This window comes from Sus scrofa, chromosome 13 (assembly GCF_000003025.6).
Source record: "Sus scrofa isolate TJ Tabasco breed Duroc chromosome 13, Sscrofa11.1, whole genome shotgun sequence".
Lineage (NCBI taxonomy): Eukaryota > Metazoa > Chordata > Mammalia > Artiodactyla > Suidae > Sus > Sus scrofa.
The window spans coordinates 124,935,295-124,949,690 of NC_010455.5; the positions used below are offsets into that span (position 1 = coordinate 124,935,295).

At 44.7% G+C, this 14,396-nt stretch overlaps 2 protein-coding genes across 5 annotated transcripts in view; one reads left to right on the forward strand and one right to left on the reverse strand.

Annotated features, from left to right (window-relative positions):
• Window positions 221-6,825, forward strand: RTP1 (receptor transporter protein 1). The gene is made up of 2 exons (XM_001927024.4): window positions 221-1,389; window positions 3,139-6,825. The coding sequence occupies exons 1-2, from the start codon at window positions 1,118-1,120 to the stop codon at window positions 3,656-3,658; spliced, it is 792 nt and encodes a 263-aa protein (XP_001927059.3). The 5' UTR covers window positions 221-1,117; the 3' UTR covers window positions 3,659-6,825.
• The window catches only part of MASP1 (mannan binding lectin serine peptidase 1), an 89,972-nt gene continuing 78,750 nt past the window's right edge, over window positions 3,175-14,396 (reverse strand). For 2 of the 4 annotated variants that reach the window (XR_001304500.2, XR_002337458.1), the window contains exons 18-20: window positions 11,167-11,283; window positions 6,826-6,979; window positions 3,175-3,301 (exon numbers count right to left, since the gene is read on the reverse strand). The gene's annotated coding sequence lies outside the window, so the exon portion shown is untranslated. The remainder of the gene's footprint in view (window positions 3,302-6,825; window positions 6,980-11,166; window positions 11,284-14,396) is intronic. The other 2 variants (XR_002337460.1, XR_002337459.1) reach the window with 1 other exon arrangement.

A 14,396-nucleotide genomic window follows, 5' to 3' on the forward strand; every position in this document is an offset into this window, starting at 1 on the left:
CTCTTGAGCATGGGTATTTAGAAGAGTATTATTTTACCTATATTTTCCATATTTTATCTATATTTTCCCACAGCACAGGGAACTATATCCAATCTCTTGAGACAGAACATGATAGAAGACAGTATGAGAAAAAGAATGTATATAAATGTGTCATTGGGTCACTATGCTGTACGGCAGAAATTGGCACAACACTATAAATCAACTATAATTTTAAAACTTTTTAAAAAATTAAAAGTATGACTTATAAAGGAAAAATAATTTCTTAAAAAAGAGCTGAATAGGTACCAATAGTAAAGGCTGTTTTTCCCTTGGATATTATGTTCCTCTTCCATAATTAAGTTGAACATCACCTTTTCTGTTCCTTCCAGGCTGATGCAACGGCTCCCACCTTTGTGCACAGGTGGCTGCTCTTATACAGGGCTGTCACAGCACAGATCCTGCTGCCTTCTGCTTATTGGATACAAATCTAGGTACATATCTGGCATACATAGAGCCTAGCACATGGGTATGCTTGAAACAAATGAATTAATGAATTAGTATGGGCTTGATAGCTTGGATTTGGCTATGAGCTCTGCCATTTATCAACTCGATAAGTTCCAGTCTTCTGATTGGTACAGTGGCAGTAACAATTGTGGGTCAAAAGACCTTCAATAGTATTTGTAAATGGTAAGGTGCTGGTAAGAAGACAGGTGAGGGTACAGAGAGAGGGTTTATTATTATTGCTGCATCTATTAACAGATCTACATCTTCCCATGCCTTATTTCTCTTTGGTTCCCTAAGGTTTCATGGTTACCATAGCAGCCAGATGCTGATGATTCCTCCAGGGGCAGCAGGGTAAAGCTGAGCCAGCCCCCAGGTCCTTGCCTCTGCATGCCCTTGGCAGGCCAGAGTGAGATGGTCTGAGGTTCAGCCTCCTTTCAGGTCCCCCACCCTGTCTTGGGTCACACAGAACCACAAACGCTGCCTCTGCAGCCTCAGCTTGGGGCCCTGAAATACCCCTTCAGAGACTCCCTCTTTCCCAGCCTCTGTCTCTTGGCTCCCTGCCTGGTTGCTGTGGAAACAGGTTCCACTGCGGACAAAGGAGGGAGCTGGGTCCTGCTTTCTCCCAGTCCTGTCAATGAGGATTTTTAGACCGTGGAGACTGCGCTGCCCTGCCCTGCACTTGCCCTCACTTCCCGTGTTCTCACTCAAGTGGAGTTTGCCCTCCCTCACCACTGACGAGACCATGTGTAAAAGTGTGACCACAGAGGAATGGAAGAAAGTCTTCTATGAGAAGATGGAGGAGGCAAAGCCGGCTGACAGCTGGGACCTCATCATAGATCCCAATCTCAAGCACAATGTGCTGGCCCCTGGCTGGAAGCAGTACCTAGAATTGCATGCCTCTGGCAGGTGAGTACCCCAGAAAGTAGGGGCCCCACAGACAGCCCCTGGGGCACCTTCCTAGGAGAGAGAGAAACTAGGAGAACCCAGGTGCTAAGGGTCAGCCTCACTGTTGGGTCACCGTAGACTGGAAGGCAGAGAGACTAGTGAGCTGTGAGGTGAGAAACCTGATTTTGATTCCAGCTCTTCCACTGAACACCTGGGAAGTTTCTCTCTCTGAGTCATAGCTTCCCCTTCTGGAAAAGAGGTGGAATTTATTTATTAGTTCTAAACTCTGACATTTTACATATCTTTTTATGTTTTGATAACCTCTTAAAAATGTTTGAAAACCAAGAGAAGGGGGGGCCTTGAGGTCCACTGGGGGTCAAGAGGTTGTGTTCTGATCCTGGAACAATCAGCTTTCACTTGACTTAATATAAAATATTGAACACCTGAAGTGTGCTGGCAACTATCTCTGCTCTTTACTCTGTGGCCTTTGAGCAATTCAATTTCCATCTTGGACCTCACTCTCCTTATTTGTGGAAGGAAGATTAGCCTAGATCCTAGCCTCATGGTTCAGGGACCAGCAGCATCAGCATCGGCTGGAAGTTGTTAAAGATGCAGACTCTTGGGTCCCATTCTAGACCTACAAAGCAGAATTTAAACAAGATCCACAGGTGATTCTATGCACAATAATGACTGAGATGAATTTCTAGCACTCTTGACCACAGGTGGATTATATAGAGACTTACCTCTGGGACATAAGATGCAGAGACTGAGTCATGCAGCCTGGAGGTCAGAGGCAAGGCCTTCCTTCCTTTCCTGGTTTAGCTCCTTCAATTTGATTCAATTATAATGTCTATTGGACACCTGTTACATGTTAGGTACTGGCTCTGCCTCTAACTAGCTATGTAGACAGCTTTCTTTCTGTGCCTCAGAGTAAAACAAAGGGTTAATTGATTTCTAAGGTCCCTCCAGTTCTGACATTTTCCATTCCAAGTTCTGTAGTCTAGTTTGGGAGAGGGGACACAGTCCCCAAAGAATGTGAGAAAAAGCTAAGAGATGAGAATGAAAACATGAAACACCTGGTGGGAGGGATGTTAAGGGCTGGACACTTGGTGACAGGGTCCAGCAACTCCTCAAAGACCTGGAAATCTTGTGAGGCGGAGTGGGTGATGACCTGAGATCCCTAGCTGGTCCCACTCATTTCATTCTGGGTATAGATTGCCTCCACTTTCAGTCCTGTAGATGCATGAATTCTGGCACTGGCTTAGAGGCTGGGAAGTCATGATGGTGTCATTTTCCCCTGACCCGGGTCTAGCCTGTTTACAGTGTTGACAGGTAAGAGTGGGTGGACGGACTGTGCATTTTCTATGTGGTGCAGACCATCCCTGCTACCAGCCTCAAGGGATGTTTGAACAGGAAGGACTCATTTAGTGCACTGTACACAGTTTACAGATAAAGAAAGCTGCTCAGAGCCAGAGGCCCCAAAGCAAGGCCTGAGGACATTGAGACAGAGGGCATTGAGGCTTCTGCAGATCACAGAGGAGGGCCCAGTGATGGCAAAGCTCTGCTGGATGCCAGCTGCATCCTGGGGCCCCTGCTCTGGTCCCAGCAGAGCACACAAGGGGGCGGGCTGGGCAGCCACCTGCGGAAAGCTTATGACCCCAGGGGACCATAAACACACTGCCTCCACCTCCAGGCTCTGCCTTACCTCCTTCTTGGGTCTGTTGCCACCTCCTCCCTTCCATCCTCTCCTCCTGCCTCTGTTCCTCTCAGGTTCCATTGCTCTTGGTGCTGGCACACCTGGCAGTCGCCCCACGTGGTCATCCTCTTCCACATGCACCTGGACCGCGCCCAGCGTGCAGGCTCGGTGCGCATGCGCGTCTTCAAGCAGCTGTGCTACGAGTGTGGCACGTCGCGGCTGGACGAGTCGAGCATGCTGGAGGAGAACATCGAGAGCCTGGTGGACAATCTCATCACCAGCCTGCGCGAGCAGTGCTACGGGGAGCGCGGCGGCCAGTACCGCATCCACGTGGCCAGCCGCCAAGACAACCGGCGGCACCGCGGCGAGTTCTGTGAGGCCTGCCAGGAGGGTATCGTGCACTGGAAGCCCAGTGAGAAGCTGCTGGAGGAGGAGGCAACCACCTACACCTTCTCCCGGGCGCCTAGCCCCACCAAGCAGCAGGCTGAGGGGGGTTCTGGCTGCAATTTCTGCTCCATCCCCTGGTGCTTGTTTTGGGCCACGGTTCTGCTGCTGATCATTTACCTGCAGTTCTCTTTCCGCAGCTCCGTCTAAGAGTCTCTTGATGGGCACAGGGGAACACTAGAGGTCCAAGGCCTGTGGGGCCTGCCAGCTGGTCGGAGGGGTGAAGAGAGGCCTGGATTGGGGGTGGAGTTAAGTTCTGGCACTGATGCCACCACTGACTCAGTGGGGGCCCTGGACAAATCGCCCAACTTTTCCATGTATAAAAGTAAAGGTTTGGCTAGATCATTGGCTTTTCAAAGTGAGACTGAGGGCCCCAGTCTTTTGCATGGGTACCTCAGGGACTTCAGGATCTGGAAGGTAGACTGATTGGATTTCTCATCCTGGTCAAAGTGCCCATCCCCAGCTCCCACCTCCTCCTCTTGCTTTAGAACAGTTTCATGTTAGATGGAAATTTATTATGAGTTTTGTATGAAAAAAGATTCAACTACTTTAAAAAAGTTTGAAAATTACAGGACCAGATGATCTCAAAAGTCCTTCCCACCATTATGAACTCATCCTTGCTTTCTTGTTAACCTCAGTCCCTATGCTTCATCATTGCCCATGTCTGGAGCTGCAGCCTTAAATTAGCCTCTGCCTAGTGTATGAGTCTCATCCATAGCTCTGGTTCCTCTTGAAGAGAGCGAGGGGGGAGGGGCACTAGGCTGTCCCTTTGTTCCTGGGTACCCAGGGTCCCTTGCTTCTGTTTTCTATACTACAGGTTTCCAGCTTCCTTCCACTCAGGCTGGATTCTGGGGCCTGATCGGCTCAGAGATGGTAGTGGGGTAGAGTCCCATAGAGCTAGGCTTTCCACCCACTGCATAGGAACCGTCAGAGAATTTAGGAGTGGTTTAGAAGGTAGAGTGTTAGAAGCAAAGTACAAAATCTCTAGGAAACAAATCTAATGACTCTCCATTATAATGAGTCTTCAGAGTTCAGGGACCTAGTCTGACTGATTCTTAGTGGTTCTGATGGTCAGAATACAGAAACAGGGGCCTGGCTTCCTGAACTATTTGCTGAAACCCTAGTTGAGAGGCTTTCCCATATTGCCCAGACATGAGCCCTCTCACCAAAGATCAGCTGTCCACCTAGAAACACAGGGATGGGAGTCATGAGTAAGAAAGGGAGCATTAAAGATGTCACAAGTTTCATCCATAGAGAAGTGCATAGATATGTGGTGGAATCCTAATTGCTTTCAAATGGGATGTAATATGGTTTGGAGAGGGAGAAGGCTTTCTGATAAGAGGGGTGCAGATAGGGTCTGGCGGAAGGCAGAAAGCAGGAAGTGGGATGCCACCCTGCATTTTGAGGGGTCCTCATTCATCTCACCTTTGTTAATAACTTGACTCCTCCTCCTTCCTCCACCACCCCCCTTTCTAATGCAAAGTCACTACGGTCTGTAGTGGCAGAGGGAGGAGGGCCACTTATATAAAGACAGGGTACTTTAATAAAGATGGTATTTATTCACTCAGGCTTAGTAGTCATTAATGTGTGCTTGGGTTTCTCCAGTGTCCCTGAACTGTCATGGGCTGTTGGACACCCCCATCCCCTCTTTTCCCTTTTTGAGGTCCCCATGTAAAGCTTTATCTAGCTCCAGCTTCACGGTGTGGACCAGTTGTGTACGTAGTCAGGAGGGAGGCAGGTAGCCCTTGGTTAGTCATCCAAGAGACTCAACATACAATCAGCCTGACTCTTGCCCTTGCTCTGATTCTAATAACCGGCTGGTGACTTCCTTTGCTTCACATATGCAGTGTTCATTCCTTTGTCCAGGAGGCATATCCCAAGTGCCCTCTGTCAGGCAAGTCCTGAAGTCGGTGCTGGGAACAGTGGGCACTAAGGGGGCAGATCCTGTCTCTCAGAGACCTCTGCTTACCTCCAAAGTTCTCAGCCTTGGCCGTACTTCAGAAATCCTGAGGATCTTTGAAAGAAATGCCAGTGCCCAGCCACTACCTCAGACCAATAGAATCAGACTTTCTGGGCATGGAGCCTGAGCATCTGAATTAGAATAAGACCCCCAGGCCATGCACCTGAGCTGCCTGGTATAATGCCTCCTGATTGAGGACTAGGCTTTCTTCTGAACAGAGGTTTATAAAAATTGGCCCTGAGACTTCCTAGATGACCTGCCTTGGATCCTCCAGATGAGAGTGCAGCTTTCCTAGTCACTCTCCACTCCTAGCCCTGGGAACTTGACCTTCCCTCAAACCTCCCGCTTCTGCCTGTCCACCTGTTACAATGGCTTTATCCTGCTCTGAGAGTCTCCATTTTTGAGCCCTGCCTCCCTTTGCCAGATGCTTATCCAAATTGGTTGTAATTACTTCTCTATGGCTATACTCCCTGCTAGGATGTGATCACAGTAGTGACTTCCCTGGATCCCACTGCCAGGTAGTGGCAGAGCAAGGAGCCCAACACTCACCTAATTTTGTCCAGAACTCTTTCCTAAAGCATTAAGCCTCTTCCTGCTCTCTAAGAAGATGGCTATAATCTACGAATGCTTCCTATCTCCCTTAATGTCCGTTTTACTTGCTACAGATGGGGAGGTTCTAGGCTTGCTCACAGCTTAGCCCTGGTCTTGGCAAAGACTCTCTGGGAAAGTTTTTCTTTGCTCACATGGCCACATGCCACATGATGAACTTGTTGGATGTACCCTAGGTATTATAAATAAACGCCTATAGAACATGCCAGGATCCCAAGCCTGTCCCACTGGAGCTTCTGTGCATTGGTCTTGGTGTTCAAGCCAGGAGGAGACCTATAGGCACTGAACTGGGATTCCAGAGGCTGCAGTCCTTAGTGTAGGGTCAGCAAGAAGTGATGCCTTGATCACTTCCCTCAAACTCAGCAGGACAGGGATCCAGCCTAATGGAAGAACTCTTCTGGGGACTCAGGAGTCCTGAGAACCCAGATCACCAACCAAGGATAATTTTCAACATAGTTAAGTCCACAGGCCATCAGTGCTATAAGACAGATTAGAGATGTCTTGACAGCGGGGCCCTTATTTTATGGAGAAGAAGCCTAGAGAAAGCCTGAAAGTTGAAAGCTGACCAGCACTATGCAGCATGGAATAAGATAAGTTCATGAAATCTGGGGTTAAAAAACACTTGAGCCCTGGTTCTGTTACTAGGCAAATTAGTGAAGCTCCCTGAGCCTCAATTTTCCTCCTTGTCGAAATGGGACTAATACTATCTGCCATGGAGGGTTATTGTAAGGAATAAATAATACATTACCTGTGACATTCCTGAGCCTGTTTTCACTCTCCTTTTTCTGATGAGACCGAAGACATAGCTGCTTCTTTCTTCTCCTTTCCCATTCAATTGGCAACCTCCCCTTTAAGCCCTGAAGGGCTCTTTCTCTTTGTAATTTCAGTTCTGTTGGTAAATACTTTAGGAAAAAATGGAAAGTAGGGTTAATTTCCCAACCCAAGGGTTAGAACTGGTTTAATATGTGTAGCATCATTTCTTTTCTTCCCCTCATATTTCTTACAAAGCAATGACTTCATTTTTTCTAGCAGCATGGTTGCCACTCTTCATTCTTCAAAGATAGCTATTTAAAAAAAAAAATCTTGCCAAACAGAAAACATCCGTGATTTCTGGGCTCCATTCCCATTGGCTGAACTACCCCAGAAGGAATTTATTTCTTTTCCAAGCCCCATTCTGGTTCTCTGTAGGACTCCCAGCTAAGAAATTTCCTTTGGAATCATTTTCAGCATTGCGTGGGTACAGCCACATGCACTGGGGAAATGAAATCCACTTGTAGTATGACTATTTTGTGATGGGGCCTCATGAGGGTGGGTGGGGAGGTGGTTGTAGTATAGAAAGCTCATAGGCCTGAGAGGTGGAAACCTGGGTTTCAGCCCTGGTTTAGTCGTTATCCAGATGTCTAGGCTGCTGACCTTCAGTGACCTAGTCTTTTCCCTCCCCTGGGTCTCGGTTTCCTCATTTGTAAAGCAAAGAGGTAAGGTGATCTACAGCATCCCTGTTAGCTCTGACGTTGCTCAAACACTGCTGCTTAGCCTCATTTGTCCTTGTCATTTGGGATGGTGTGCTGAACCTGACCCCTTGAACAGGTCTAGTTGTTATATCAAGATTTCAGTCTGCCTCAGTCAGCCCAGAGTTTGACCCTCTTCTCTGAATGTCAATAATGTCTTCCTTTTCTTTCTTTTCTGAAAGCAAATTGTGATATATATATATATATATATATATATATCTTACTCTTTCTCTAAAGGTAGTTACATTTTGAAAAGCAGTTACCTTGAGAGGTGTCGCCTTACATAAGGAATTTCAGTCTGTGTCTCATCGTCTTACTTTTAAAATAACCCAAATAATGGAGTTCCCATTGTGGCTCAGTGGGTTATGAAGTTGACTATTATCCATGAGGATGCAGGCTGGATCCCTGGCCTTGCTCAGTGGGTTAAGGATCCGGCATTGTTATGTGTTGTGGTGTAGGTTGCAGATGTGGCTCGGATCCCATGCTGCTGTGGCTGTGAAGTAAGCCAGCAGCTGCAGTTCCAATTTGACCCCTTAGTCTGGAAACTTCCATATGCCACAGGTGGGGCCCTAAAAAGAAAAAAGAAAAGAAAAGAAAGGAAAAGGAAAGCCAAATAATTCTTCACTCCCATCTTAAGAGGCTTATAGTACTATTTTAAGGACATAATAAAATATTTCCTATTTTCAAGATTCATTCACTTGACAAAATGTTTACTGAGTACATACTGTGTGTCAAGCTTTGTTCTAGGCACTGGGGATACACTGGCAAGCAAAGTGACTAAATTACTGACCTTATGGAGAGTAGAGGAACAGTAAAGTATACAAGAAGCTATGTGGTATACTATACAAGTAAGTACTAAGGAGAAGGGTAAAGTAGGCAAGGGGGATAGGAAGGGCAAGGAATGGAGTTACAACTTTAGATTAGGTAGCTAGAGTAGGTCTCACTGAGAAAAGTGACATTTGAAAAAAGATGAAGGAACTGATTAAGGGGAAGGGCATGTGCAAAGGCCCTGGGGTAGAAGCAACCTGGAGTATTCAACCATGAAGAGGCAATGTGGCTGCCATGCAGTTCAGGCTTAGTGGTCATTACTAACTGGCAATTAGGGTCAGAGCCTAGAATCCATTGGTCATTATCAGGACATTGGTTTTTGGCTTTTGTTTGTTTGTTTGCTTGCTTTTTAGGGCAGCACTTGTGGCATATGGAGGTTCCCAGGCTAGGGGTCAAATCAGAACTGTAGCTGCCAGCTTACACCACAGCCACAGCAATGAGGGATCCAAGCCACATCTGCAAACTACACCACAGCTCTTGGCAACACTGGATCCCCAACCCACTGAGTAAGGCCAGGGATTGAACCCACATCCTCATGGACACTGATCGAATTCATTTCTAATGCACCACAAGGGTAGCTCCTAGGACATTGGTTTTTAGTTTAAATAAGACATTTAAGGGTTTGAAAAGTGGAGTGATGTGTTCCAATTTACTGTTGTTATATTGAGAATGACCATAGAGGGACAAGAATGGAAGAGGAAAGACTATCTGGGAAGCTCCTGCAACAATCTAGCAAAGACGATGTGTGGACCTAAACCAGGATAGTAGCAACTGGGATAGAATCTGGCTATATTTTAAAGTAGAGCTGAGTGGGTTTGTGATAACTCAGATGTGGGGTCTAGAGAGAAAGAGGAGGCAAAGACGCCCTAAGATTTTTGGTCTGGTTGTTTGGAAGAGTGGAGATATTATGTTCTGAGATGGGGAAGGCTATGTGAGGAACAGATTTGGGGACCTTATCAAGAGCTTGGTTATGTATATATAAAGCCTGAAATGCTTTTAAGGCTTCCTGTTAGATTTTGAACTGAGAAATGCCAAGGTGGTTGAATGCTCGTACCTGTGGGTCAGAGGAGAGGGTCAGGTAGGAGATGTAAGTGAAGTCATTAGCATTTCAATGATATCAAATGTCCTGAGATTACAAAATGTTACTCAGGAACTGAGGGTAGAGAGTATAGATGGTAAACCAAAGGATTGAGCCCTGGGGCTCCCTGGGTATAGAGGTTGGAAAGAAGGAGAAACCCATAGGGGACCGTGAAAACTGGGGCACAGAGAACATGATCCACTCAAGCTTTCAGAGCCCTTAGACAGCAGAGCTGGGGCAGGTCTTCAGGGGCAGGGTCCAGAGCTCTTTCTACTGGTCCAAAGTACCTCCTCTCCCATAGCACCAGCTTACTCCTTGGATTGGAATCCTGCCCCCATCCCGTCCCCTTCATGGGATGTGTTGTTTCATCAGATCTGAGCCTAGAGGGGGATCTGTCTCTTTTTTTTTTTTTTTTTTTTTTTTTTTTTCAGTACGTTTAAAGTATCTCATTATGTTAAAATGCACTGAAGTAAAAAGACTGGGAGGCTTAGACTACCAACATATATTCTGGGCACTGGACATGAAAACTAAGACCAAAGGAAGCTGTTGTCAGAGTTGTTCAAAGGAAGGATTTTGGAGTTCCCGTCATGGCGCAGTGGTTAACGAATCCGACTAGGAACCATGAGGTTGTGGGTTCGGTCCCTGCCCTTGCTCAGTGGGTTAACGATCTGGTGTTGCCGTGAGCTGTGGTGTAGGTCGCAGACGCGGCTCAGATCCCGTGTTGCTATGGCTCTGGCGTAGGCTGGTGGCTACAGCTCCGATTAGACCCCTAGCCTGGGAACTCCATATGCCGTGAGAGCGGCCCAAAGAAATAGCAAAAAAAAAAGACAAAAAAAAAAAAAAAAAAAAAGGAAGGATTTTGTTGTCTGGGATCCTGTTGGCAGGCCTGGGTCACATGTGACTATTTAGTGGGCATGGGTTAAATAAGCAGGATAAGCCTAGGAGATGGGCAAGATGGAATAATGTCACAGGGTAAATAGCTCAAGGGGAGGTGAGAATCCACTCTTTTAAAATAGGTCAGGAGTTCCTGCTGTAGTGCAGTGAGTTAAGAAACCAACTGTAGCACCTCAGGTCCCTGCGGAAATGTAGGTTCAATCCCTTGCCCAGAACAGTGGATTAAAGGATCTAGCATTGCTGTAGCTTCAGCATAGGCTGTGCTGCAGCTGCTGTGTAGGTGGCAGCTGCGGCTCAGATTCAATCCCTGGCCTGAGAACTTCCGTACTCCTTGGATGTGGCCATTAAAAAAAATAATAATAACATAAAATAAAATAAATAAGCATCTTCTGAGACCTTGGATTGGGACAGCATCTACACTGCACCCTTGGGATTTCCAGAGCTTGCTCTGGTTTGTGATGGCCTGTTGTCCTGTTACTTTGCAGAGGCCTCCATTAGGACTGGAGGATGTTGGAGGGGAGATACGCCACATGAATCTATTCATCATTCCACATGCTCACCCTGGTCACTGTCCTGGCATCTTCCCTTTGTCATAACACTACCTTGTCCTAATACCCCATTCCCCAGAGGGGCTCCCTTGAAGCCTTTATAAACTGCCTAAATATTGACAGGGCCCTAGCTCTTTTTCCTGTGATCAGAAGCTCATTGCTGGGATTGGAGCCTGTGTTTTTGCATACAAAAGACATTTTCCCTATCTTTTTGAAAAAAGGCCAGTACATACCAGACACAGGAGGTGGTCACAAAGGCTGTTTGTCTCCTTCCCTCAAGTTCAGAAAATGCCGTGGCTTCCTTTTTGGAGACAACACTGATGCTGGCGGGTCACAGAAAGTTCAGGGATCTGAAAACCATCACTGCTTTTGAGTTTTGGCCCCTGCCCTGTTTCCCCTCCACTCTCTACTAATTCACCCTAAAGTATGAACAGAGGTTTGAATCTCTTTAAAGTGGCTTCTCTAGGCCCAGCCCTAGGTTGTTGGAGTCCTGCCCTCCCTCTCCTCAGGCCTCCCTCGTTCAGGACCAGGGGGTCCCTCGCCAGTTGTTTGTAAGCGATATTGAGTCTCCCTGGCTTTAGGCTCTTCTCGCTGTTTACTCTCTGCACTCGGTCTGATTTGAAAGGTAAAGCTGATCACATCTCTCCTTGGTCTAAGACCGTCAAATGTCTCCCCAGTCCCAAAACCACGCTGAGCGTCCCAGGTCAACACTTTCTGCTGGTGTTCTTTTTTCTCCAAGTCTGTCTGGCTCTCCAGGGACATCACATCCCTGCTCAGTTTTCCCCATTTACTCACTAACCTTTCATACCCCTGCTTCTGCATATGCCACTGCCTTGTCTGCAATGCTTTCTCCTTCTTCAGTAACCACTGCAAAGTAAAAGAGCATTGTTCTCTCCAGTGTCTGCTGATGCAGAAATGCCTTAGTTACACTGTTGCTGCTGAATCACAGAAAAGTGAGGCAACTGCCCTGCTGCTCCAGCCCTAGACACAGACCTCAGTTCCTTGTCAGTTGCTTCATTTGCAAATATTTTCTTCCATTCTGTGGGTTGTCTTTTCATTTCGTTTAGGGTTTCCTTTGCTGAGCAAAAACTTTTAGGTTTAATTAGGTCCCATTTGTTTATTTATTTTTTATTATCATTACTCTAGGAGGTGGATCTGAGAAGATATTGCTGTGGTTTATGTCAGAGAGTGTTCGGCCTGTTTTCCTCTAAGAGTTTTATAGTATCCAGTCTTATATTTATATTTATATTCATTTTGAGTTTGTTTTTGTGTATAGTGTTAGGGAGGGTTCTAATTTCATTACTGTACATGTAGCTGACCAGTTTTCCCAGCACCACTTATTGAAGGGACTGTCTTTTCTCCATTGTATGTTCTTGCCGCCTTTGTCATAGATTAGTTGACGATAGGTACGTGGGTTAATTCTGGGCTTTCTATCCTGTCCCACTGATCTATATTTCTGTTTTTGTGTCAGTACCATACTCTTTCGTTCGTTCTGATTTCTGTTTTGTGCCAGTACCATAGCCTGAAATCAGGAAACCTGATTTCTCCAGCTCCATTTTTCTTTCTCAGGATGGCTTTGGCTATTCTGGGTCTTTTGTGCTTCCAAACAAACTTTAAAATATTTTGTTCTAGTTCTGTGAAAAATGCCATTGGTAATTTGATAGGGATTGCACTGAATCTATAGATAGCCTTTGGTAGTATAGTCATTTTGACAAAATTGATTCTTCCAATCCAAGAGCATGGTATGTATTTCCATGTTTGTGTCATCTTTGATTTTTTTCGTCAGTGTCTTATTGTTTCCAGAGTACAGGTCTCTTGTCTCTTTAGGTAGGTTTATTCCTAGGTATTTCATTCTTTTTGATGCGATGGTAAATGGGATTGTTTCCCTAATTTATCTCTCTGATCATTCGTTGTTAATATATAGAAATGCAGTTAATTTCTGTGTATTAATTTTGAATCCTGCAACTTGACCAAGTCCATTGATGAGCACTAACAGTTTTCTGGTAGAGTCTTTAGAATTTTCTAGGTATAATATCATGTCATCTGCAAAGAGTGATAGTTTTATTTCTTCCTTTCCAATTTGGATTCCTTTTATTTCTTTTTCTTCTCTGATTGCCCTGGCTAAGACGTCCAAAACTATGTTGAATAGTAGTGGCAAAAGCAGATATCCATGTCTTGTTTCTGATCTTATTAGGAAATCTTTCAGCTTTTCACCATTGAGAATGATGTTAGCTGTGGGTCTGTCACATATGGCCATTATTATGTTGGGGTAGTTTCCTTCTATGCTCACTTTCTGGAGGTTTTTTTTTGTTTTGTTTTGTTTTGTTTTTTTAATCAGATATGGGTGTTGGATTTTGTCAAAAGCTTTTTCTGCATCTACTGAGAGGATTATATGGATTTTATTTTTCAGTTTGTTAATGTGTATCACAGTGATTGATTTGCAGATATTGAAAAATTCTTGCATCCCTGGGATAAATCCCACTTCATCATGCTGTACAATCCTTTTAATGAATTGCTGGATTTGGTTTGCTAGTTTGTTAGGATTTTTGTGTCTATGTTCATCAGTTACATTGGCCTATAGTTTTCTTTTTTTGTGGTATCTTTGTCTGGTTGCAGTATCAGGGTGATGGCAGCCTCATAGAATGAGGTTGAGAGTGTTCCTTCCTCTGCAATTTTTTGGAATAGTTTCAGAAGGATAGGTGTTAATTCTTCTCTAAATGTTTGATAGAATTCACCTGTGAAGCCGTCTGGTCCTGGACTTTAGTTTTTTGGAAGTTTTTAAATCACAGTTTAAATTTCAGTTCTTGTGATTGGTCCATCATCTTTTCTATTTTGTCTTGGCTTAGTCTTGGAAGATTGTACTTTTCTAAGAATTTGTCCATTTCTTCTAGGTTGTCCATTTTATTGGTATAGAGTTACTTGTAGTAGTCTCTTATGAACCTTTGTGTTTCTGTGACGTCTGTTGTAACTTCTTTTTCATTTCCAATTTTATTGATTTAAGTCCTCTTTTTTTTTTTTAATGAGTCTGGCTAAGGGTTTATCAACTTTGTTTATCTTTACAAAGAACCAGCTTTTAGTTTCATTGATCTTTTCTTTGGTTTTCTTCATTTCTATTTCACTTATTTTTGCTCTGATCTTTATGATTTCTTTCTTTTTGCTAACTTTGGGTTATGTCTGTTCTTCTTTCTCTAGTTGCTTTAGGTGTAAAGTTAGGTTGTTTATTTGAGAGTTTTCTTGTTTCCTGATGTGGGCTTATATTGTTAAAAACTTTCCTCTTAGAACTGCTTTTGCTGCATCCCATATATTTTGGAACTCTGTCATCATTTGTCTTAGGAATTTTTAAATTTCCTCTTTGATTTCTCCAGTGATCCATTGGTTTTTTAGTATCATATCATTTAGTCTCCATATTTTTGTGTTTTTTAGAGGTTTTTTTCTTGTTGCTGATTTCTAGTCTTATAGCATT

Coding starts and splice junctions, on each gene's coding strand:
- RTP1 (XM_001927024.4), top strand. CDS start 1,118: ATGAGGATTTTTAGACCGTGGAGACTGCGCTGCCCTGCCCTGCACTTG. Junction 1,390..3,138: donor GAATTGCATGCCTCTGGCAG/GTGAGTACCCCA, acceptor TGTTCCTCTCAG/GTTCCATTGCTCTTGGTGCT.